Source organism: Podarcis tiliguerta, assembly GCF_965153285.1.
Source record: "Podarcis tiliguerta genome assembly, chromosome: 1".
Classification (NCBI taxonomy): Eukaryota; Metazoa; Chordata; class Lepidosauria; order Squamata; family Lacertidae; genus Podarcis; species Podarcis tiliguerta.
This window is the reverse complement of record NC_139534.1, coordinates 105,118,877-105,144,826: the sequence shown is the minus strand read 5'-3', so window position 1 is coordinate 105,144,826 and position 25,950 is coordinate 105,118,877. Positions and strand designations below refer to the sequence as shown.

At 43.9% G+C, this 25,950-nt stretch overlaps 2 protein-coding genes and 2 long non-coding RNA genes across 8 annotated transcripts in view; 2 read left to right on the top strand and 2 right to left on the bottom strand.

The window, feature by feature from the left end:
- Positions 1 to 25,950, top strand: part of LOC310681474 — a 360,526-nt gene that overhangs the window by 162,191 nt on the left and 172,385 nt on the right. The gene's annotated exons all lie outside the window — the stretch shown is intronic.
- LOC310681316 (uncharacterized protein) overlaps positions 1 to 25,950 on the top strand; it is a 61,416-nt gene that overhangs the window by 12,943 nt on the left and 22,523 nt on the right. For 2 of the 5 annotated variants that reach the window (XR_014513222.1, XM_083449003.1), the window contains one exon: positions 2,922 to 3,912. The exons of 1 other annotated variant lie outside the window; for it this stretch is intronic. Coding sequence is in view for 2 of the 4 variants with exons in the window: in XM_083449003.1 (XP_083305129.1) it covers positions 2,922 to 2,989 (68 nt within the window). In the remaining 2 variants the exon portion in view is untranslated. Of the gene's footprint in view, positions 1 to 1,827; positions 3,913 to 11,140; positions 16,286 to 25,950 lie in introns of those variants that run through there. 2 more of the 5 variants (XR_014513221.1, XM_083449004.1) reach the window with 2 other exon arrangements.
- IFT43 (intraflagellar transport 43) overlaps positions 6,216 to 25,950 on the bottom strand; it is a 44,479-nt gene continuing 24,744 nt past the window's right edge. The window contains exons 5-9 of the mRNA XM_083448851.1: positions 25,582 to 25,628; positions 9,304 to 9,376; positions 8,802 to 8,877; positions 8,146 to 8,208; positions 6,216 to 6,504 (exon numbers count right to left, since the gene is read on the bottom strand). Coding sequence (XP_083304977.1) covers positions 6,385 to 6,504; positions 8,146 to 8,208; positions 8,802 to 8,877; positions 9,304 to 9,376; positions 25,582 to 25,628 — 379 coding nt within the window. The 3' untranslated portion in view covers positions 6,216 to 6,384. The remainder of the gene's footprint in view (positions 6,505 to 8,145; positions 8,209 to 8,801; positions 8,878 to 9,303; positions 9,377 to 25,581; positions 25,629 to 25,950) is intronic.
- LOC310681516 lies at positions 10,747 to 17,568 on the bottom strand. Its single transcript, XR_014513369.1, has 2 exons — positions 16,284 to 17,568; positions 10,747 to 15,952 (listed from the first exon to the last, which is right to left on the bottom strand). It is a non-coding gene; the product is annotated as an uncharacterized lncRNA (long non-coding RNA).

Here is a 25,950-nt window from a genome sequence, read left to right as displayed (position 1 = left end):
TTCTGCACCTGAAATGGGAATGGGGGGCATCTTGTCCTTTGCCTCAGGTAGCAAAACTTTTTGCCCCAGCTTTGACGTCCTTGGTGGAATAATAGCAATAGCCACAAATCAAGGCCCAGCAGCAGTTTGTGCTAGGAAGTGGCTATTGACTGCAGATTCTGATCAAATGTATAACGCAGTATGTTTGCACAGGTAACTAAAAGGGGCACTAGTCTGCTAATCAGGGAACCATCACAGAGCCTTCCTTTCAGTTCAGGAGTCATCTTCTTCCCTCAAGCCTCATGTTGTGCTCTAGGGCAACTCGGCTGCAGCGGGTATGGCTCTGGCTTCCCCATCTACCTAGTGAATACAGGCTGCATGCCAAGGCAGAAAAGGATCAGGGGAATGCAAAAATTTGGCTCTCACTCTTTTGCCCTGTGATCCCGCCACTCCAGGCCACTGCAGCAGATGCTGGGAGCATATGCCATGAATTAATTCTGCTTTCCCCGAGAAGCTCCAGCATGAGGAATCATCAGAGTCTTTCCAACTTATTAACATAGCAACCTCCCTAACCTCCAGTCATTTTGTCTCACTTAATGATGTAGCCTTTTCTGAGGTTCTGAGCTGGCAAGCTGAAAGTTGCTCAGAAATCTCCCTGGTTTTTAGCCCCTTTCCCCAGATTTCTTGGAGATATAGAGCCTCAATGCATATCTAGCATCTACTATAAAATTGCTAGTTTTACTTGATAGGTTTACTAACTTTAATATTGAACTCCTAAGGCAAGTCCATATACAAAATTGGTAGCCTCATTCACTGTGATGTACCACAGCTGCATATTCCTGCATTGCAGAGGGACTGGGTATCCTTGGGTCTTTTACAACCCTACAATTCTATGATTCTATGATTCTATTCTGTGGTTGTCACACAGGGCCTCTCCAACTTGACAACAGAAGATTTTGGGACACTCGCTACATGAGGGCAGCCACACCTGGCTACTTAATGCACAGTAATGGCCACCAGCAGTTTTCATCTTGTCAATTGTTTACTTACCCCATGAATAGTGCAACATGGATATATAAACTCACTCAGGGGGCCTGCCTTCATGAATAGCCTAGCATGAGGGCAAGTCATCATCACTGGTATGATAAAGCTTTGAGCTAGCTAGGTTTAGCTTCTCCTGCAGTCAAGGAGAGAATCTGACAGTCAGAAAGGCAAACTTGAGATCAGCTCTAGAAAGGTAGTCGGGCCAGGTGAGGCAGGTGCAAGCAGCATAATTGGTACAAATTGAGGAAAAGATTGCAAGACCAAGAATCCAAGACAGAAGCAGCCAGAAGGGGCAAAGAAGGAAGCAAAGTCTGTGAATGGCATGCAGGATGCTAACAGAAAGGCACGCCACTTGGTTCCTAAGGCCCAAAAGAGGTGCAGCAGCCTAGAGATTCCTGAGTCAGGGCTCCAGGACAGCTCCCAGAAGCCTTGTGATTGATGTCTGCCTATGGCTGATGGTCCTGAAATAGATTGTGCAGGAGAAAAAAACACAATAATATGAAAATACTCCTAATGTGACAGAGTCACTATAGGTTGTATAATTGAAAATAGTGCTAATTAGTGTTTTGCGTCAGTAGGATGATTTCCACTTGTGCAACAGGACTTCCTTCTTCCTCCATTTACACCCAATAAATCTGTTCTGTTGGGTTCCTCCCACCCCTGGCCAGACCTGAGGATGGTACAGTTGTGGAAGCGAAAGTTGTTCCACTTGTGCAAATTTAGTTTTATGCCACCCAAAGTCACATTTCGAGATCCTTTGCTCCTTGCTACCCTTTTAACAGACCTCGATGTTGATTTCAACAGATGCCGAGTGCTGGAATCAGCTTGCATGAAATATGTTACTGATGCCATAACTTCAGTGCAACCGAGAGTAGTTACAAAACGGAACATTTTGCTCTGGAGTTTTCAACACATGCAGATACTTTCCAGAGAATTCTTTTACATATCAGGGCTTGCCATGCAGCTCTATCCCAGCCAGGACACCTGGGTGCATTCCAGCACATGGCTGAGAACTTGTTGGAGCCTCCAGTTTTGTCTCATTGTTTCCAGTTGCTTACAGAGCAGTGATGATGCACAGCTCATCCTGGGACAGCATCAGGTCATGTGAAAGGGGAAGCAGCAGTTCCCAGCCACATTCCAAAGTCAGTCACGGTGCCAAAATCAAGATCCCGAAGAAACCTAGCAGAGAGGGATAGAAGAAGATGGGGAAATCATGACGCTCTTTCTCCTACTGATGGTGGCTGGTGAATCTGAAAAGCAGGGTGCTATGCATTTGCTTCCAAATTGCAAATTGAAGGGTGATGTGTTGAATTAATTGCATATAACTGACTTAATGTATTTGGACTGCATCTGGGTTTTTAGGAACCTAGGAGGCTGCTTTATGCCATGTTAAATCAATCGTTTATGTAGCGCAGTGCTGTCTGCAATGACAAAAAATGACTTTCCACGGTTTCAGGCAGAATTTCTTCCATGCTGTCCTGTATCAGTCCTGCGGCCTTCTGCATGCAGAGAACATGCTGTACCACTGAGCAGAATTTTGGAATATTGTGGCAGGGGCTGTGGTGGTAGGTTAACTTCTCCTATCCCTGCCAAACAAGGGACGATATACCTTCTTCCTCTCTCTAATGCATTGGGCTGAAAAATAATTGCAATGCATATAGGGGCAGTATCAAGTCAAAAGATGCAGAATACAATAAATGAATACAGCTGGAACATATTCTGCACATTTCAGCATGGAGATTAGATCCACGGCTCTCCCCGATTTTGTGTGCCCTTGTTTGGAAGAAGCAGCCCTTTGCTCCTCCATTCTAGGTCTGTCTCCCTGAAACACCAGCTGAGCACTCCCTTGTATCTGAATTCAACAGTACCCTGGGCTCACAGCTCCTTTTCCCTTTCAGATTTCAGTTGCCCAGTATCTGAGTTCCTTTGTTTTCATGTTGAAACGAAGCAGACTTGTGTGCAGTAGAGGGGAGGCTGAGTACAGCCACAACATATAGAACAGGGTGTCAAGGGAGCTGCAGTCCACTGCAATGACCCACTCCTGAGGCTGCTGGGGCCTCCTGCCCTTATTCTCAAGGTAGAGATTCCCTTCAGGTTTCCGAACACTAAGAATCGGGAGTGACAAACAACAGCAAGCGCAACCACAGCAGGACGCCAGCTAAACAGGAAAGCAGAGCACGCCTGAGTTTGACCCTAGAAGATGAGGAAGAAAGTATTCCTACCCCAGTAAGTCCCACAGCTTATAATTAAGAATCGCAATACGTCTTTTGTCTGTGTAGATCTCCAAGGTTTCCAGGTGTGCATCCAAGGGACTGAGCCACTTTGTTTTTCTGAATTTTAATGAGAGGCTTTTCAAGTGGGGTGTGGATGCTAGGCTCCGTGTGGGTCTTGGTGGAAGAAAAGGCAGCGGGATAGGGGAAGAATATCACTGAAGATCAGCCCATGCCAAGCACTTTCTGTGCTCAGTGAACAATGATGGTTTTTCTACTACATGTCTAACGCCATTCATGCGTGTACACATGGAGGACACGTCAACTCTCTGCTGTCATCCACCCCCATTTCAGATCTTTAGGGGCGAAGACCTTAATAAAAAAATATCCCAGCAGTGCTAAGAATGCAGCCTAAGAATGCAGAATATCAGCAGATCTTGGACTTCAGGACCTGCTTCATGGCAGGAGTTCTTAAAGCACTATTATAATTAATATAACAAATGATGTCAACGGAGCACCTCACAGGAAGTCTGACTCCACCACAGGGGTTGGCCTCGTTCTTTCATAAATGAAGAATAAGCAGCAGTCAATGATCCTTTTCTGAAATTTCTTGTGAACTTTGACAGCTCCGGGTTCAGAGCAAGCACTGCTGTAACTCCCAAGGGAATCTAAGCAATAATCTGCCCCCACCCGTTAGCCTTCCTTCTGCAAAAATTATCACTGAGCAATACAGTGATTTACACCTAGCATCATGATGTGTAAGCACCCCTGACCATGAGTGCTTTAGTCCTTGGGGGGGGGGGTGTGCTGGCAGCACAGAAATCATCTCAGCTAGTACCCAAATGGCCATCTGTCATGGATGCTTTAGCTGAGATTCCTGCATTGCAGGGGGTTGGACTAGATGACCCTTGGGTCCCTTTCCAACTCTACAATTCTAAATAGAGCAATAAAGTATTGGGGCTTTTGCTCACCTCCTCCCCCCCCCCCACCCGATCTGAGGGACTTGTTTTTCTTCTTTTTTATAGAGAGATATTGGCCCCTCCTATCTGCTCTCTAGGGACGCGGGTGGTGCTGTGGGTTAAATCACAGAGCCTAGATCAGAAGGTCAGCGGTTCGAATCCCCGTGATGGGGTGAGCTCCCGTTGTTTGGTCCCTGTTCCTGCCAACCTAGCAGTTCGAAAGCACGTCAAAGTGCAAGTAAATAAATAGGTACCACTCCAGTGGGAAGGTAAACGGTGTTTCCGTGCACTGCTCTGGTTTTGCCAGAAGCGGCTTAGTCATGCTGGCCACATGACCCGGAAGCTGTACACCAGCTTCTTTGGCCAATAAAGCGAGACGAGCGCCACAACCCCAGAGTCGTCCGTGACTGGACCTAATGGTCAGGGGTCCCTTTACCTTTACCCCCTCTCTAACTAGGGAAGGAAGAGGTAGGAGAGAATATAGTGGTACCTCGGATTAAGAACTTAATTTGTTCTGGAGTTCCGTTCTTAACCTGAAACTGTTCTTAACCTGAAGTACCACTTTAGCTAATGGGGCCTCCCGCTGCCACCGCACTACCAGAGCACAATTTCTGTTCTCAACCTGAAACAAAGTTCTTAACCCAAGGTACTATTTCTGGGTTAGCGGAGTCTGTAACCTGAAGCGTCTGTAACCTGAGGTACCACTGTAGTAAAAAGATCCCAAGCTTGCAACTTCAGCATTGGTTTACTGGTGCTCAGGATGATCTCCAACTAAGCCCTGTGCACTGCTAAGCAGGTAAGGCTGGTCTGGAGGCTGAGGGGAAGTCCCTCCCCTCATGGTATCATATCATGACAACAGCCCTTCCTGGTTAGCAAAGGAGAGGCACTTCCTGAATGTCACTCCACCACTCCACCAGAACCTTCAGAGAACTGGATGATGGGCAGCTCCCCAAAAGGCTGTTTCTGTCTCCTCTCCCTTTCAGGAAAAGATGGGTCTTTGGTAGTCTTGCTTTCCTCACTTGCAGGGCATTTAACTGTTCCTAATGCTTTATACCCGTTAGGGAGGGGGCCAGTAGTATGTCTTCAGCCTGCTTTTCTCTGTTCTGTTCTTACAAATATTTTTCCACATACCTGCAAAGTCCCCTGGGTATGCAGAAACTCCTACTTTGTCCGTTGGTGGCCTCATTTCACTGCCCTGCCAGTTTGCACATGACCACCAAAAAAGAAGGGTTGACGCTGATAAAAGCAAGAGGCACTCACTCATTTTGGTTTGGGGAAAACAAGCGGACAGCAAGATCAACCAGGATCTGGGCTTTCAGTGCAATTAATAACAGAAAACTTCTGCTTGCAGTTTGCGTTTCAGTGTAGAACAAAGCTCAAGACAGAATGTGATGTACAGTATGGTGCTTTTTCATATGGATGAACCCATTATTGTTTCTTTCTGTGTGTACTGTACAATTTCTCCTCTACATTTCAAATTGTTTTAGAGCACATGCTAGGGTTGTCACAATTAAAGAAACCTTTGTCAAATTATCAATTCAATCTGCATAAATATTTTAGGAAGAATATATAATAGTTCTGAAAGAAAAAAAAATACTTCCTTTAGGTCAATCAAGATATGTATAAATTGCAGGTCTTGAAAGTCAATCTATAATTCGTTACGTCAAAAATATTTTTAAATGTTGTGCCCAATTAGTAACTCAAAAGGTTTTTAATCTCTGTACAAACTTGTGAAAAGGTCCAAAAGGTCTGGCTGCATGGGAATCACTGGTGAAATATCTAGAGAAGGCAGAAATGGACAAATTAACTGATCTGATTCATAGGAGAAATGGTCGTTCTTAAGAGTTCTATGTTTGTTGCAAAGTGGTAAGCTTTGACAAGATCTTGTTTTTATAAGCATTTTTATTCATCATCTTGATCAGATTGTACTAATACTGTAATAGTAATACTCTTTTTAACCAATTAAACTGATTAACTGACGAGGTTGGAGCCCTTGCAAACACACCATGAACAAAACTCCTGCTGAGCTCTATTAAACAAGTTTATTAAGGGGACTAAAATGATTCCTCAGATACAAAGCATGGATTCAAAATATAATGCATTAGTAATCTGTCGTGGTGCTGGTGTGGTTGGCAGCTGTGCCTGGTTAGCAAAGGAGGCACTCCTGACTCTCAAAGCTCAACAGCCAAGGCTCAAGCGTTCTTAACTGGAGCGATGGTCTCTTCCTTTTCGGCCTGCCCCGACTCCCACTCGCTCAGAAGCTCCGAGGCCACCTCTGTGTAGAGATGATTCCAGTCCCAGCTGATATCATCCTGCCAAAAAAAGAAAAGAAATACTAAGTGGGAAAATGTCCCAAAGCATTGCAACACAGTCCAAATGGCGGAAAGAATGCCATGTCTTGTCTAAAAGCTACTTCATAGCAGTAACCCAAACTCTGCTAGAAAGCCTGAAGGTTTGACAGTGTGTGTTTTAATCCATACCACTTGCAGTGCCACCATTTTATATATCACTGCCAATTATACTGTATATATGATCACAGGAATTGCAAGTCCTCTAGGACTTATTCCAAACAGGGGTTTGGACAGGTTATATGACTGAATTGACTTTGGTCGCCCTGATGGATGACCTTTATCGAGAGAAGGACGGGGGAGGAAGAGCCTGTTGTTCTTGATCTCTCAGCAGCTTTTCATACCAATGGCCATTGTATCTTCCTGAACTGTCTCCATGAGATGAGCACTGGGGTCACTGCTACACAGTGCTTCAGTTCCTACCTCCAAGGCTGGTTTCAGAGAATAGTGCTGGGCAATTATTTTACAAGCCCCATGGCAATTGTTTTTTGGGGGGCTGCAGGGTACTATCCTGTCCCCAATGCTATTTAACATCTACATGAAGCCACGGGGAGTGGTCATAAGGAGAGTTAGGGCAAGGGGCTAGAGGGCCAGCTGACCTCAGTGGCCAGGAGTGCCTTTTACCAACTTTAGTTATAGCCATTTCTGGATTGGGATAGTCTGACAGCTGTTGTTCATGCACTGTTAATTTTGATTGGATTACTGTAATGTGCTCTATGCAGGGCTGCCTTTGAGACTGTCCTGGAAGCTGCAGTTAATACAAAAATTCAGTGGCTTGACAGCTCACTGTGGCAGGATCTTGCCATCACATTATACTGCTGCTGAAAGACTTGCACTGGCCGCCAACTGGTTACAGGACCAAGTCCAAGCTGCTGGTACTGGTGTGCAAAGTCCTACATAGCTTGGAACCAGGATATCTAAAAGATTGTCTCCTCCTCCTATATACACAAACACTTGCTGCATTGTTCGTTTGGCACAATGTTCTAATTGGGCCTTTAGGGTAGATAGATATGTTGATAGATAACCAGTATAGATTTATTTTTAAAGAATAGTCCACAATCCCAAGAACAGGAAGCTTGCATTGTTAAGAACAGTTGTACCTTGGTTTTCGAACAGAATGCATTCCGGAAATCCGTTCAACTTCCGAAACATTCAGAAACCAAAGCACAGCTTCCGATTGCAAAGGCGTGCCAGAAACAATAGTGGAAGCTGCATCGGACGTTTGGCTTCCAAAAGAAAGTTCAAAAACCAGAACACTCACTTCCAGGTTTTGATCATTTGGGAGCCGAAACGTACGAGTACCAGGGCGTTTGACAATCAAGGTACGACTGTATGGGTAGAAAACTGCCAACAGGAGAGGATTGCAGCAAACAGAAAAAGAAGAAGTACATGTTCTGCATGGAGAAGGACCCAGAATCAATCCCTGGCATTTCCAGGTAGGACTGGAAAAGACTGAAACCCTGCAGAGCAGCTGCAAGTCAGAGCAGACAACACTGAGCTAGATGGACCAATGGTCTGACTTGGTTTAAGGCAGCTTCCTATGTTCCTGTTCCTGCTGAGCAGAAATAATGGTCTAGTTCTCCTCTTGGCCCAGAGCAAACTCACCTCTCGTACATCCTGTTCTGGAGCTAGAACCTTACTGAGCAACTTCAGGTCAACCTCTCCATCCTGTGGGAGCGCATAAAAACGTAATTCAGATCCAAGAACAATAACGGAAACACACATGTTGCACACATCTGTCCTGCTTCTGGATAACTTACATTGCCACTAATGGAGCAAAGCTGTTCAAACGCATCAGCCTCTGGATGAGAAAACCAACCCAAAGAGAAATTTTGGCACTCTACCATCTGGAAAAGCCTTTTCACCTTGGGAAGGCTCTGTAGCTAGAACTGCATGAGAGCTTTCTAATTCTCCAGAGTTATCCGCATGCTGAGCCTTGGCTCAAAGTATAAAACAGAGTGTGCTTATTCCTTCTGGAGGGAAGGGAGCTCCACCAAAGAAATTACAACCAAGGGATGGACACTGGATTTAAGTAAAGATCACTAAAGTGGGAAGTGAAGAGGAACATCCAAAGATGCCTTAGCAGACACTGCAGAGCATATACCATGCAGATCTGCCAAACAGGTACTTAACCTCTTGTGTTCCAGAATGGCGCTGTCAGTAGAATGCTCACCTTATTCACATGTTGCACTGCCACAACAATCTCACTGTGAAAAACCTGGGGTTTCTGGGAATATAGATTTCTAACTGCCTGCACTCACCAAAGTTTGGAAAGCAGCATACTTCATGAGGTCATTGTCCAGGTCACGGTAGGTCAGCACTCTGTTCACCTGAACGCTGCAATTGGGGACAGCAAGGAACCAAATTAGAGCACCCCACACCTCTCACCAGAATCCATATGTTCCACTTGGAATGGGTTTACTTGCTTTATTATTGTATATTCCTTAGTTGTAACCTGCCTTGAGATCTTAGGATGAAGGGCAGTTAAGAAATATTATGAATAAATAAAGCAGCTGCCATAAATACAGACCTGGTCTTAATAAAAAGTTTGTATTTTTGGGGTTGACACACATATTCAGAGTCCATAGCAGCTGTTCTCGCTCTCCATATGAAAACAACAGAGTTTATCATAACCACCTGTTATTCATAGCAACACCATGTAACTGCTCAAGCAAATCACAACAAAATCCGAATGAGTGGGGTCCACTTATGACTACCAGTTCAGCACAAGGAATTGCATGGCAGCTGTGATCTTGCTGTTACCTGGGTGGGGCTGCAACCTGCATGGCAAAGTCTTCCTCTTGTACCTCCTCCAAGTCAGGGATCACTGGGATATCTGCAAGGGATGGAGGAGACATAAGGCTGCAGAACTACCAAAACTTTCCCTAGTTTTCTCAGTGTGAAAGTAACGTGGAGGGGTCATAGCTCAGTGTTACAGCTCATGCTTTGCACACAAAATGTCCAGGATCACTTCCTGGCGCCTCCAGTTAAAAGGATCATGTAGCAGATGGCGGAGAAGACCTCTGCCTAAGATCCCAGAGAGCAGTTGACAAGAGTGGACAATCCTTGTGTAGATGAACCAATGGACACCAGTGTAAAGCAGCTTGGTATGTTCGTACAATGTATCTCTGAAAACACCAGAGACCCACATTGCAGGGTAAATGCCTATGTGGCTGCTGCACCCTCTTTAAAATTAAATGGATGGATTTGTGCTCCAGTGGGAAGAGTATACAGATCCCAAGAAAGAATGAAAAGCAAAAGGCTCTCTGTGAAGATTGAGGGATAGCCTGACTGTTATGGCAAACTGCCAAAGACTACCCAGAGTAATGTTCTTGCAGTCATGTGGCAAAACATATGAGCTCAGACAGCAAATAGAAGATGATCGGGATTATCTCTGTCTTGTTGCTGGCATCCATCTGTCTCAAGGGACAATGGAGTGCACCTCTGGGGGTGAAGTCAAACTGCTGAATTAGCAGCACTGAAGTAACCTCCCTGGGGCGCAAGCCTGGGTAATGTATATGGAGGTCCTGGGCTGCCTAGACCCTCCCCACTCAGTCTTGCTGGTGTGGTCCAAAGGAAAACACAGCAATATATTTGTCACCAGCTTGGCTGCAGGAGTTGCCAGAAGGAGGCATACAAGGCGCCATCCAACTGCCTTAGAGATTCCACTTCGGATTTGTGTAGGGTTTACTCCTTAGCCTTTTTTTCTCCCAAAAAAATACCTGGTTTAGGTTTAGGATCAGAGTTTTCCATCTCCTAGGTGGGCTACTTTATCTCTATTCTATTTATGCGACAATTCAAACTGCTGTGCTTCAAGTGACAAGAAGCTTCCTCAGGCTTTGCCTACATACATGGCTCAATCTTTTGTGAATAAGGCTGTCTCTCAGGACAGCGAGAGTGAAATTAGTTATATTTCCCCCCAGGCAAATATTTATAGTTCTATGCAAGTACCTGCCTGTGTCCACCCAGCTCAGTTCTCTCTACATTGACTGGCAGTTACTCTCAAGGATTTCAGAAGAGATCTTTGCCAGTCCTACCTGGAGATGCCAGGGATTGAACCTGTGACTTTCCGCACGCAAAGCATGTACTCTACTGCTGAGCCAGTGGCCCTTCCCCAAACTGGCCAGCCAGCTGCCTGCAAGCAGCATCCAGCCGACCAGAATGTGTTGACTATCTGCAGCTCTGGAGAGTTCACACTAGACTTGGTTTCACTGCATTCTAATTTTGAATTTGAATAGTGGATTTCATTTTTCTTTTTCAATGCCAGACATTTTGGCCACCCTGGTATGATGAAATACCCCATAAACACTGCATTTCCAGTGAAGTAGCCCTTGAGCAGCTGAGCTCTAAAGTATGCACCTCCTCTGGTTTTAAGAAGCTGGCCATCCCTGACTTGTTCTGATTCTGAAAGTGGTTCCAGAGTCATACAATCCTCAGGAAACTGGCTGGCAAAGCTCTACTGTGATCCTTTACTCCACTGCCTGAAATGAAAGGGAGATGGCGCCTTGGCAGTGAACAGGCTGCTTCCAATTTTATCCACAACTGTGCTTTTCTAACTAAGCATTTGACTGTTTCCAGCTCAGTCCAGTCTGCAGCCCAGGCTGAAATGAATATTCAAGAGCTGGAAAGGCGCCCTGCCTGTGGAGTCTGGGGTCCAGGACTGGGTCTTTAAAAAAATATGTGTTTCCCCTTATAGCCCTCTCCCAGTTCCGAAGTGCACAGGTCCCATCTTCCTATCCGCTCAGCATCCCTGCAGGCTTCCCTGACCCTGGCGGAGGAAGTGCTGGTCCATCTGCAGCAGGGCAAGGGTTAGCCCGGACTCTTGACAAGAGGGCTGTTTGGAGCAACCCACACAGTGGGATTTCTTTCTAATTGGCTGCCTGGTGAAGGGGCTGAATGAAACCGAGACTGAAGCCAGAGCCAAGCGAAAGCAAGAGACGGTGACAGCTTGGACAATCTCTGCAGAGTTGTGCTTTCCAGCTCCCCAACCACTCAAGGACCTGTTGCCTTCAACGGAGCAGCTTTCAGCTCACAGCAACTTGGATAAAGAGGAACCAGAGCACTGGAGGTGCCATCTTTGTGCCAAACAGCACAGAGATACTCTGTGGCTTTCTCCTCAGTGCCGTATCACAGGAAGGCTGGTCAATGCTCATGGAAGATTTGCATAAGCTTATTTCACAGCAGAGGCTCTGGCTGAGCAGGCCACAAGAGAATGACAGATAAATAAAAAGTGGTGAAAGATAAGATGGAAACAAATCTAAGACCTGAATCTGTAAGGATCTGGTGGCCTGTCAAAGGTTTTGCATAGTCAATTCCCTTTTAGGAGCTGGTTCTTGCTCAGAGAAACCTGCCTTTCAAGTACCACTTTCTGAGCGCAAGAAGCTCAGCAGTTATTCAGAAAACATAGATTAAAGGTATTACTTGGGAACCCTTCATGCAACCCATTTAGTATGGCAAGTTCTGCAGCATACACTGAATATCATACTTACTTGAAATTGGCAGCCAGCCAAGGCCAAACTGATTTCACTATGTGCTGTTAACTCACATTTTGCCAGGCTGAAAATGCTTATTGCAATTAAGAAACCAGAGGATCAGAATCATGAAATCAAGAGGAAATACCAAGAATGATGAGGCGCAAAGAACATTAAACTAAGTAAGGCTTATTTCTTTTAGGGAAGGCTTCTAAGTACAGTGTATTTCTTTCAGGTAAAGCTTATGTCTTTTAACTTATTCATCTTGTTCATTGGAAAAAACCACACATAAATATAATCCTGTATGATATTTTTTTAAAAGATCTAAATGTGCAGGAAAAAGGGCATTATTATCCTGCATTATTACTTGGGGAACCTCTTGCCCACAAGTCAGATTAGGTCTGCCAGGCCATTTTCCAGAGCCACACTAACTCACCCCATACCGGCTGCCATATGATAGCAGGGGTCGGGTAGGTAAAGCCTTGGCTGCAGAGGAACAGTTGGGAGCCTTAGGATCCCCACCTGATTGTTCCACTGCAAGCAGTTTTTGCACTGGACACCTCTTAAATTTGTCCCCACTGGGACTGGTTCCACTTAGAAGCTCCCAAATGAAGTCCCTTCATTTGACAATAATATTTGCAGCTATGGCTTGAATTCAAGCAGTGCCTGCAAGAATCGGGAGTGCACTTAGAGTACACTTCAAATTCTTTGAAACTTAAGGAAGATGTCAGGTGATTGACAGCTGGACAGCCCTGCCCACCTGCCAATAGTGGCCCACCAGTCAGATCAAGTTCTCTACCCCTGTGTTATCAGATATAGGGCTGGTAAAGCTTTAGCAATAAAGAGCTGTTCGGCAGCTCAAAAGTTACATTTAGAGGCTTTCACAAGTACAGCATTTAAAAATCAGCCTTATTCTTTGCAAGGGGTTTTAGTGAAAACGTATAGAACCTATTCCTGTTAGAATAAAATGATAAATCTAATAAACATTTCTCAAGGGTGAAGTACCTTCATAAATTAGTTCCCTACAGATTAATCCACATAGTTCAGATAAGAGCATACAGAGAACAGTACAAGATGCATATCACCAGAGATGCTGATCAAATACAAGAAATCTGCCCCCCCCCCCATTTAGTTTCATTTCATTTAGAAGCATTTGCTTCCAAAATCTTTATAGTAACTCACGCAGGTACTCCCTGAAACCACTGGCCCTGCCAAGCAGTCTGCCTCAGGCAACTCTTGGCCTGTTGACCAGTAACTGTATCCCCAATGTTCCCAATTGTTGTCATATGAAAATTCACAAGTTTCTGAAGGCAGAAGAAGAGATGCCTGATGGAGTGCATCTCAGCTAGGGAAATGAGTCTCTATGGGTGGGAAATTTCAACATGGGAATTTCTTTAGTTGAAATCCCACATTCTCAAATAGTGATGCTAGACTCTAGAAAGGAGCCACATGAGAAGCAGGGAACAATGCTGCAGAAAGAGTAAAAAGAAATTGGTGGATTGAGTTTCCCTGGGAATCCTACAACTGAAAAACACTGACCTAGTTTGTTCTCAGGAATTATCCAAAGCCCTAAAATAATGCTCTCTGCTGTGCTGTGCCACGCTATGTTCCCATTTATTGACCTGCCATTTTCAATAAGCAATTCAGCATGGGAACTCCTCCAAGTATAATCCTAGTTAGTTGCTGTATCCAAAGAATGCAAGAATGCACACCTCTAGAGCTGTGTACATACAAAACTATATAAGAGCAGGGCATGTAGAAAAGTGAGGTTTTGAAGGCCAGCTCTCTGGGTCCTCCCTGTTTTGTGCACAGCACTATGAGAGGCTTTAAACGCAAAGGAAGTGAGCTAAGTTTTATATTTTAACAGAAGAAAACTTCAGCCAGACACAATTCTAATTTCTCTGCTGCTGCAAAACTTTGTTTTACTGAATGCTGTTACCTTCTGCATCACGTTTAGGGAATTTTAAACAGGCAAATGGAAGAAGGTATCTGATTGAAGATGAAGTTAAGTGAAAGAAATTGGTCTCATTTAGCACATGACAGGATTCATCTGTGTTCTCGAGTCCACTGAGGTAGCATCATGGGCGTTTCATATTCATGAGCTGCTGCGACACTGTGTCCCCGCATTTACAAAGCACCATGTTCAGCAAATTCTGTCCCTGTGGACACCCCATGCATTTCATGGTCTTGTCAGAGAGACATCAAACACGCCAGTAACCAAATACCAGAAAATGGCTTTAATTAGTGCATCTCAATTCGATAATTTTTCCCTCTAAATAGAAAAAGGAGGAATAAAAATAGAGAAGTGGAAAGCAACAGGCTAGAGTCTTCAAAAAAAATGCAAGGAACAAGGAATGGAGGCAGCTTCTGTGGAACACACAAACAAGATTGAGTTCTCTTTTCTTTGAGGGTAATAAGCAAACCAATGAGGCATGTATAGCCTCTCTGGACCACTGGCCAGGGCATAGATGCTGGAGGGTTACAATTTACTCTTCCAGCATCAGGTCACACTAGCCATTGGTGATGCCATTCACAGTGAAGTGGGTTTCAAACCTTGTCATTAAAAGGAAAGTCATAGCCCTAAAAAATATGGAGATAGCAAGGAAAAACAAAAAAGGGGGCTGTCCAACTTCCTGAAAGCATTTACGAACAGCTGCAACTGTGCCAACATGCTGACTACAGCCAGAAATTATCTAAGAAGCTTTAGGATGATCTCATCACCATCATAGCCCTTGCCCTATGCTATGTAGTGCCAAAGAACACCACTTTATAAAGGCCATAATTTTAGGAGAAAACAAAAGCAAGCTGCATTTTATTGTCTCTTAAATCATCTAAACCTTGATATTTGGTTGCCTGTTCTGATTTGGGGTGGGAGAGACAAGGAAGTAGCAAACACCCCCCCCCCCCCCGCAGCAAGGTTGACTTCCCTTCCACTATACAGTATAGTAAAATAATTGTTGCACTATTGCCTCTGTGTTGAGAATATTCCAGAGAGAGAAAAAAAATGTGGGTGAACTCACTTTGAATGACTTCTTGGCTATCCTTTTAAATAGATTTGTAGAGTTGGAAAGGACCTCAAGGGTCATCTCACCACTTGGTAGTTACCTGGGTCTTCTTTTTTCCCTTTCTCAAACATGGGGGCAACATTTGTGCGCCTCCCATCCATAGGGCAGTCAACATCTAGCCATTTAGATTCATTCATACTGAACATTCATATAAGATCATAAGAAGGGAGCCCTGCTCAACAGCCTTCAAAGGCTGGATGCTCCCCACTCAGCCATTCGCTCCAGAAAGCCACAATGTTCAATGGCATTAAAAGCCGCTGAGATTCAGTAGCGCCACATTCTTCTGTCTCTCTTCTGACGCAGTATCTGTGCTAAACCTGGCCTGAATCCTGACTGAAATGTACCCCAAAAAAATCAGCTTAATAGAGTCTGAATCTGGTTGGCCACACCTTAGCCAGGAAGGGACATACGCCACTGGGCTAAAATGATGGGTACCTTCTAGGTCCTAGGGAAGGCTTCGTCAGGAACAGTTTTGCTAATGTCCCTTGCAGGTACCTGAAGATCACCCCATCTCTTAAAGAGACATTGATCACCTTCCTGAGGCCACTTGGTAACCTTGGGCTAGTCAAGGCCTCTCAGCCTAACAGGGTTGTTGTGAGGATTAAATGGAGAGGGGGAGACCCGTGGATGCTACCTTGAGCTCCTTGGAGAAAAGGTGGGATCTAAAATCAAGCAATCAATCAATCAATCAATCAACTGAGACTCATCCAATGACAAGATTGCATTCCATATATTTCACTAGATTCACCTGCTGTAAAAGGTGGAGTTGAAGTCCTAGAGGATGCAATTATTCTTAAAATGTCTCACAAACATATCGCAGTGGGCTTTGGATGGTGGTACCACGTCCCACATTTCAACAGGAAAAAGGTTCTAGACCTTGTCACAGCTAAAAATTGGCCGCTGTTTCTTTATTGCTTAAAAAGCTGGGTCAGCATGAGTCAGTGGCCTGCACCGGGTTGTATATATAGAGTGAGAAATGTTAGTTTGTTGTTGGGTTGGTTGGTTAGTAAGTAAAAGCTGGTAGTGGTGATGTGTGTGTAGTTGGTCAGTCGCTTTTGCAGAAAGACTTCTAAGAATAAAAGCAGAAAGTACTCTGCAAGGATACTCTTCTCGTGGACTCTTTTATGCCGACAAGGGTCTGAGGACCAGGCTGAGGCGACAAAGCGAGGTCAAAACATTTTCTTTTTTTTTACAAACACTGACAGACCTTTTCAGAGACTTTTACATACTGGCTAGTATGTGTTTGCGCATGATTGGTGGACACTGGCAGGGTTGTTGCAGGAATCCATGCTGTTTTTCTGTTTTAGTTCTTTCCCCCTGCTGTTTTCCGCCTTCTCTCCTAGGCTGAGCATGAATTTGGCTATATGGTCATTCCACTGGTGTAGCTGCTGTGTATCTCTTGTCCCAACATGAAGTAGTGTATACAGGATCACTTTGCTCATGCTTCTGTGCCAAATAGTTGTGTATGTTAAAGGCTCAGATTCTGGAACCAGTTAATTCCCCCACCCCACCCCCAGCAACTCTGCCTTAATAAACAAATATGTGAAAATTTGTGATTGGCCATTTGCACATCGTACTGATAACAATTGTGGAATGTAACTGCCTGTAGATGCTAAAAAAGAAAATACACGGAACAGATTTCAGTTGTCCTCATATTAATTGTATAAATGTTGCCTGAGGGCGTGATGCAAAGATTACATCTGTAGATGCCATAAATTATTACTTTCTGGAGCAGCTAGTTCTGAGCTGTAGGTAACAAAAAGCAATTTCTCATCTATCACCAAGTGATATACACAAATTGGTCCAAACAGTAACAACAACTGGAGCACCGGAGAACAGGATGCTGTACTAATATAACTAAATGCAATATTTCTGAAGCCAAAAATGTGTCTATACTCTCAAATACAGTATCATTTACCTTACAAAAGATAGGATACCAGTTTGGGGGGGGGGGGAATGAATAATGAAGCTGCTACTGAAGTGCCTATAAACCAAAAATCAAAATAAAGGTATATCCCCATTAATTAAACAACACCAGAAAATGTCAACAAATGCCATCAATGCAAAAAATGCAATAAAATGCCATTAAAAGACTAAAAGGCATGCTTTAAAAATAAATGCATTTTTGTTTAATTTTAATGATGTGAAACAACAAACATGTTACATATTATATTTTCCTGCAACTAAATCAAGCTGTATACTCATACAAGCCAATATATCAGCAAAATCCTGGACTTTAGTATGCTAATGTACAAAATATGCCTGGAATTCACTGTCATAGAGCAAATTCTAAAAAATAATTTTCAAAAGTCCCAATCTTTTATTTTGTTAGACTCTAATATAAGTAAGTATCTTTAGCATTTGTGCTGTGTCCCAAATGTTTTTGGTTACAAACCCCCCCTCCTCCCAAAAAAAAAAAACCAACTCAGGAAAACATCTCTGATGCACTGGATATGAATAAGTGAATCAGAAGCTTCTTTGAATTCCATTTTTTAAAAGGCATCAGTTGTTTATTGTCACAGTGAAAAAAGGTAAGCAATTGGGGGGAAAGGTAAGCAATTGGGGTGGGGGGGCGCCCTGTGGACATTTTACAGAGAGTACAAGTTGTTCAAATCTCTGAAACAGATTGTGAGTTAGCAGAAAGCACTCACAGAGCTGAAAGAATGACTGAGAAACTAAGTGATTAAATTGATTTTTAATTAAGAGCAAAGTCTTGGAAAAAATAATTCCAACTAAACAGACAAGGTTTGGGATTTTAAAACATGCATTACCACAGGACAAGCAAAATAAGGGGCAAGAAATAAACTATGATGTATTACAGTGCACCTTCTTGAGTATCTGAACTCATATTCAGCCCCAAAACATCTGTGTTGCCAAACCAGAAAAGGATGGGAGAAATCGTCATAGGAACGCAAAGCTCCATGCATAAAATAAACCTAAGAGATCAAGTCACCATGTTGTGAGTGTGGAAACACCAAGAGTCCAGACCTCAGTGCTCATTCATCTGCTACGTCCTACACCCTGCAACTCAACTTAGGTTCACTGCCACAACTTAGGTTCACTGCCATCATTCAGCCCCTTTAAGCAGGTTTCTCATTGTGCATTATAGATTTACTTCAAGTGACTTGTGCCAAAATCAACATGGATTGACTCAAAACTGCACTTTTTCAGTTGCTACTGTAATTTGGTCCTGTGAATTGACTCGTAGAGAGACGAAAAAGAAATGTGGCTATACTCCTGACTGCCAGAATAGCAATGGTGGAAATGAACAAATGGAGCTGCAGGTGTCTTAACCATTTTGATCGTAAGCAATCAAAAGGCCTTACTCATTAAGTTCATTGATCTTATTCCCATTGGTTTACAACTGGATCGTGTCTGTTGCCTTCAGTATCTGCTTTCTGTTTGTATTTAAGACATACTGAACTCCACTCTGCAACATTTTGTTGCAGGTCCAACTTGTTCAGACATGTTACGTTGCCCAATACTAGATCATACCAATGTTGTGTTATAGACTTCCTCACTAGAATGCGGCACTAACTGCCTTTGGTGACAGGGGAATTGGCAAGATGGACCATTTATCTGACCTAGGAATGCTTTTCTTAACACTTCTCCTTGTTCATCTGTGTGTCATTTCATGCTCAGCACAACTACTTTGCTTGCTCCATCCTTTCAAAATACGCATATATGTGACATTGTAATTCTTGCCCACGTTCATTTTCAAAAGACAAAACTCAAGAGGCGATCATTATTATACAGTTTTATCCTACAGTTTAGTCTTTTGCACATTGAGTAGAGTGCACAGGGTATGGAAGAAATAGAAAACTTCCTTCTGTAATGCCAGTTTGGTGATTTTTGCCTTAATATGAGGCAAGAAAGAAGTTTCTTATAAGCCTCTCATTGAATTATGTTAGGGAGCAGGTATGTCTGATTCTATTTAATCCCTTTCATGCTCCACTGCAAAAACAAGACAAACTACATTTCTTTTATGCTAAGTTCCTTAGGGTTTTTTTTTATTTAAAAAATCTTATATATATTTATTAAAAAATGCAGCTTTGATCGGTAGCACTCATGACATTTCCACATCCAGAAACTCCTCAGAAGCCCCTCCCTCTCTGCACATGAGGCCACCACAGCTGACAGCCAACTGGGTTTGATCACAGCCACTTGGAATCGGATTTTCATAAGACAGACGAAGAGCCTAACTGCTGCTTTCTTTCTCACTCCTATCAGATGAGAAACTGGGGGGGGGGGGCAGGTCCTGAGGGAACAACGCTACAATCAAGGGCTATGCGGTTCTCTTGCTGTCCCTCTACAGCTGCAATTTTCAAAGAAGCATGCCTCAGGCACTTTCAAATGATGGTGTCTCAATTCTGTAATCATATTTCAAGAGCTTTTTCTTAAAGGGTCTTTTAGGTAAACCTAGTCCGTCAACTACACTTATGGACTCAACAATCACAGCTGCCAATAGGACTGTATATTTAGGGTTTCGCGGAATTGTGCCAGGAAAGCATTGCATGCCAAAAGCCCGTTCTGAAGCAGGCATGCTTATCATTGCCCATCACCATTACTCCAACAGTGTGCATTGGACGACTTTGGCCTTTCCAGGGAAACACTAAGCCCCTGTGTAAAGAAAGGGACTCTGACAGAGCAGCACCACACTAATGTCTGGTGCCTACACACTATGTCTTCATTGCATGTACGTATTTAATAAATTGGTATCTTGTTTTTCAAGACAAGTCTTCTCAAAGTGGGTTACAGCCACCATCTCTTCCCTTTGATCAACCTTAGGTCAAGGAAGGTAGCAGCTCTCTTTGTAAGTAGCCTCACTGCTTGCCTCTCCGGTGACATCCTTTGTTCTCTAACTGCTCTTTAATGCTATTACGAGCCCATCCTGCTGTCTGAACTACAGTCCTTGCTAAACAGAATGCCATGTCTAGAACAGTGTGGGCCAAAGCTTTGGTGGCAATCCAAAGTCATGCACATGCCCTAGTAGAAATGTGCGGCTGGCCAAATTCAAAGGTGCAAAAACAATTGTCACCTGACCTGATTATTCCTTAGTCCATCCATTTTGTTTCTTGCTCACTTCCCATCTTAATTTCACCAATGCTCGGTGTTCTTCCTACACAGTTCTTTCCAATGCCTCCCAGGTCTATACCTCAGGATCTTAACTCTACCAAAAGTCTCATTGCTTAGCCATACTGCCCTGCTCCCCTCCAAAGCTTGGACTCTGTTATTTGCAAAGAACTCTTGTAGTTTACGACTCAAGGGCTCCTATCCGCCTTGAGATCTCAATTTTTAAGATTAGTGAAAGGAGCTATAATACTTGATTGTGTATTTTTAAGGACTGACTCAGCTCGTAGTGGCCTGTTCTGAGCTCTGCTGTAAACCAGACCCAAAGCCCAAACTTGCTACTTATTAGTAAGGCATTTGTCAGTAGGGCAGGCTGTAGTTACAGGAGACAGAATAGGGACTGCAACCAGGTAGTTAGTTAAGGCACAAACAAAATCTGCCCCAAGGCACTGGTATGGCAGAGAAAGGGGTCAACCTTTTGCATCCGCCTCAACACCAGTCGTCATTGCCCGTTTGTTCCAAATAGGAGGCACAACAGGGCATGAAGGCAGCTAAGGTAGCAGCTCTGCTAAAGCTAAGCAGACCTGGGTCTTTGTAATAGTACCTGCATGGTAGTCTGCCTTTGAACCCTAAAAATGCCTCATAGAGTTCTATGATTGAAAGAAATGTAATAATATATCCTAACCACAAGCTCAATTCTTGAAGAGCTGGTCTTTATATAGGCAAAATGACACTATCCATGCATAAGATGGTGCATGGTATCAGCAGACTTGGGTGGAAATCCAGTTTTCAGAAGTACAGCAAAATATTTACAGTGGGGGGCTTGTGTGTGTGTATCCAAAATCATCCTAATGAGGACTGAGCATCCTGAAAGACTTGGGGAGGAAAGAGGAAAACCAAGTGGGAGGGGGAATGGGTTGAGTATCTTAGAATTGTAGAATTGGAAGGGACCCTGATCCAACCCCCTGCAATGCAGGAATCCTGGGGTGGACTTGAACCACCAGCCTTCTGGTAACAGCCAAACGCACTCGCCTGTTGTGGCACTGGGGCATGGCCAACTGAGTGGAACACTGAAAACACTCTACAGTGCAACATTTTGTCACAGACTCCATGTGTAAATACATATAAGAAATTAAATGTTGTAAATAAATTTGTAGACTCATCAGGGACATTAAATCTGCCTTCCCCCCTCCCAATACCTGACACACAGATTGATGTCATGGGGGAGTTTTGCTTCTATCCTAACCCTGTTCCCAAGCACAGTGCTTTAATTGCTTCTGGAGAAGTGAGTGGCCACCGTTGACTTCTGCAAAATAACAAAATGGCTGCATTGGGGCAAAACACCACTCACATGAGGTACCAGGCCTGCCTGCCCATAATTATGTTCCTGGGGTCAACTGAACCCCAAACAACAGAATCCCTTTTCTTTCTTTCTACTTTTCTTTTTAAGAAAGGCATTCTCTTGGCTCTATTTCTCAAAAAGCATATAAGAGAGTGGAACACTCGTGAAAAGGATGAAGTTGGATATTACAGGGAATCAGAGGGAAGAGTCTGTAAAGAAGGAAGAATAACCTCTAGTGATGTCCAGAACTACCCACACAGGAACTGACCACTTACCTGCAGTTACAAAAAGAAGGGAAATAAAAGCAAAATACTGGGTTCAACCCCCAGAGAAGGGTCAGGGACCACTCCTTTCAAAATCCTTGTTTTTCCGCCTTATGTAGGTCTACAGAGCAGCCTGAGCTTAGAAGAAGCACCTAGCTCTGGGCAGGAAACGCTCAACAGATAGCACTTTTCCAATTCACCTAACAGCCTGGCATCTTCCATCTCATCCAGCTCTATTACTGTGCTGAGCTCAGCCACTTCTGCCTATTTTCCCTGTTGACACGGATAGAAAATTGAGCAATTACCCTTAAATGCCTCTCTCTCAATTCACCCAGATTGCTACATACACAATATTAAGCCCCCAATTGCCCCTGGCCAAAAGTGGTTCAACCAGGCCTGTCCTTTAGGAATTAAACAATTTTTGTTGCTTGCAAGAGTTTATTATTCCTAAGGTTGTCACTATATTAAATCCTATTAAAGCAGACTTCCCATGGTGCAGTAAGCCACAGACCTTCTCTTTGAGTCTCAGAGCAAGAGGACTTGGATAGAAACAAGGGAAAAGTAGCAGAGGTGTGCTGCCTACTGACTTAGCACACATTGCTAAGGTACATTCATACTTACATACATGCCTGAGCACACAAAGAAGCAAAGTATTGACTAGATCAGTCAGTAGAGCATGAGACTCTTAATCTCAGGGTCGTGGGTTCAAGCTCCACATTGGGCAAAAGATTCCTGCATTGCAGGGAGATGGACTAGATGACCTTCGTGGTCCCTTCCAACTCTGCAATTTGATGCTTCTATGAAGACTGTTTGCCTTCGTTTTTTCATGTGCGCAGACCTCCCTAGTGAATCCCAGTATCTGGGACAGAATTTGTATTTCTGAGAATCTTTGATTTTTAAGTAAGTTAGTTTCTAGTTTCCATGACTATGGAAGCACATTAGAAAATACATTAGTAAATTCTGCAGAAGTGGAAATAACAGGTTAAGAATATGGCATGTAAGTCAGTTTAATTTGTATGAACAATCTTATATTGTTCCAAGCTCTGAATCTTGGTATTCTTGGCCCAGTATTTTATTACTAAAAATAAGTGCTGAAAAATATTTATGTGCCACTAGAAGTATGCTATGCTCTCTGAACACAGAAAATATCCAGACCCCAACCAAAGGGTTACATTCTAAGTGAAGAGGACAGGAAAGAATTATGCCACCCATGAAGTATACCTGCCTGTGTGGACCACCAGCTCCACTGCATGTATTGGCAGTTTCGCTTCATTGGTTTTGTGAGCTGGTTCTTGCACCTCGCAAGTAAAAAAATGTCACCCCATTGTTTTGTTTGAGAATAAGCACATATTGATCAGTTCCTCATCCCGTATGTGAAATTCCCTTCTCTTTGTAGGCAAGATTGGGTAATTTTATTCTTGTGTTTGTGGACATTAACCCTGCAGGTCACTTCTCACGTGGACTGAGATTTAGTCATTTCAAGTTAAACATAGCACCTCCTGGCAGAAAACATGTCCCTGCCTGCCAGGTTTCCTGCTGCCCTTGTAAATGTTTCCCTACACAAGCACCTTGAGCATTTCTCCACTTGTTTCTCTTGGCTGATAAAACTGTTCTTAGATGCTGGAAGCCCATAGCAAACCAGGCATAGCAGAAGCCCAGTCAGGAAGCTGTGGAAAACCACAGTTGCTATTAGAAGAAAAACAGCAGCAGGAACATTGCAGGGCTGCACCTGCCCATCCTTTGCAGGCAGGTAGGATGCCAAATGGGCCAGACTCTTTATTTCCAGAAGTATTTTTGTGAGACTTCTCAGTATTGTTCTTGAGGTGTGTGAAAAGCTTGCCTTGAGGAGGCAAACGAGGGTGTTCAACAGGCATAGGAACAGTAAGCGGTACAGATAAATGGGAAACATCCAAGTTCTAGAGACAATTTCTGCCTTATTTAATGCCAAGGCTAAACCCTTCAATTAATTCCCCATTTCCTGCCCCTAGGCTTTGATGCTACTGGTCTCCATCACATTTTCTCCAGTTCTGCAGCAAAGGCACATTTCCTGTAGCTGCTTCCTGTCTTCAACATTCTGGATACTTTTAGGCAGGTATTTACTCTGGAACAAATACGCTTTATTTGCTCACTTTTTAGGTGGCAACCAAAAGCCTTCATCAACCGAAGGTGAATCTGATGCTGGTTCAGTGATTCTGAAACATTTGGTCTGGGTGAAAAAGTATTAAGGTAAAGGTAAAGGTACCCCTGCCCATACGGGCCAGTCTTGACAGACTCTAGGGTTGTGCGCCCATCTCACTTAAGAGGCCGGGGGCCAGCGCTGTCCAGAGACACTTCCGGGTCACGTGGCCAGCGTGACATCGCTGCTCTGGCGAGCCAGAGCCGCACACGGAAACGCCGTTTACCTTCCCGCTAGTAAGCGGTCCCTATTTATCTACTTGCCCCCGGAGGTGCTTTCGAACTGCTAGGTTGGCAGGCGCTGGGACCGAACGGGAGCGCACCCCGCCGCGGGGATTCGAACCACCAACCTCTTGATCAGCAAGCCCTAGGCGCTGAGGCTTTAACCCACAGCGCCACCCGCGTCCCTAAAAAAGTATTAATTTCACATAAATGCTTATCTTGTCCTGAATCAGTGGGGACCGGCCAGGAGGGGAGCGTGCTGTTGCTCTCAGATCCTGCTTTGCGGCTTCCCGTAGGCATCTGGTTGACCAAAGTGAGAACAGGATGCTGGACCAAACAGGCCCCTGGCCTGATCCACCAGGCTCTTCTTTTGTTTTCTACACTGCAGTAAAATGTTTTGTGTTTTGCTGTATGCTGCCTCTGCAAGTGCATTGGGAAGAAAAGAGGGAAGGAGGAGGGTGCTGAATGATCTCTTCCCCTCCCACACAGTTCCACAAATGGAACATGCCTGCACATACACAAAAAGCACTATGGCCCTGGTAGTGCAGAAAGTCACTTGCTATGCCTCTTGAGCCTTATAGCAGAAGAATACCCTTTACCTTACACATATACCATATTTTTCGCTCTATAAGACGCACCAGACCATAAGACGCACCTAGTTTTTGGAGGAGGAAAACAAGAAAAAAAATATTCTGAATCTCAGAAGCCAGAACAGCAAGAGGGATCGCTGTGCAGCGAAAACAGCGATCCCTCCTGCTGTTCTGACTTCTGGGATAGCTGCACAGCCTGCATTCGCTCCATAAGACGCACACACATTTCCACTTACTTTTTAGGAGGGAAAAAGTAAGTCTTATAGAGCAAAAAATACGGTATCTTAAATTCACTTGATACCTCTGCTAGGGGACATTCTATTCATCTTAATCTTAACTGAAAAGGCTTGCGGAACACCGATGTGAACACCTTAGAGCTTCTCCAAACAATCTATTTATTGAGCATTCATCCTGGTTTTGTTGCAAGGTGTTTATACACCTTCCTTTTAATCATCTGCTCATTCCACACTTTTCAATAGCCTTTAATTTTTCTAACCCCAAAACGTCCATATATTTTTTGAACATGGATTTGTTACACAAGGAGCAGGCTTGTTTTCTCAGCTCCGGAGGGGAGGACATGAACCAATGGATTCAAGCTACAAGAAAGGAGATTCTGGCTCAACATCAGGAAGAGCTTTCTGACGGTAAGAGAATTCTTGAGTTAAGATTCCTGCATTGCAGGGGGTTGGACTAGATGACCTTCGGGGTCCCTTCCAATTAAATGATTCTATGATTTTAAGGGTAACAAGGCCCTTTAATCCACCTCATTTGTGCAAAGCTAAATTTTCTGCTGATCTCCTAAAATCCTATAAAAATAATTCAGTTAGGAATGCAGGCTCTTACCTTCTTCTTCATCCTCTGCCTCTAAACTCTGCTGTCTCAGGCGATGGCTAGAAGAAACCAGAGACAGAAGACAATCTTAGAGGCATAACTATAAAACGATATCTCCTGAAGACCTATTTCACTCTACTGTCTGCTTCCTCTGAAGAAAAACAGTATAGGGCAAGGTGATATGAGGGGCTGGAAGAGAAGGGGGAAATCGTGAAAATTCCCTCCACTAAGTTCCACTCGCAAAAGTATTAACTAGAGGAAAAAAGAGTTTTCTGAAAGTGGAGGGGAAGAATTGGATGCAGCCCCCTGTGAATGATGAGGGAGGCAATCTTGGTATATCTGTTCCAAATACACCATCACTGAACTGACTGTGGCAGTAGA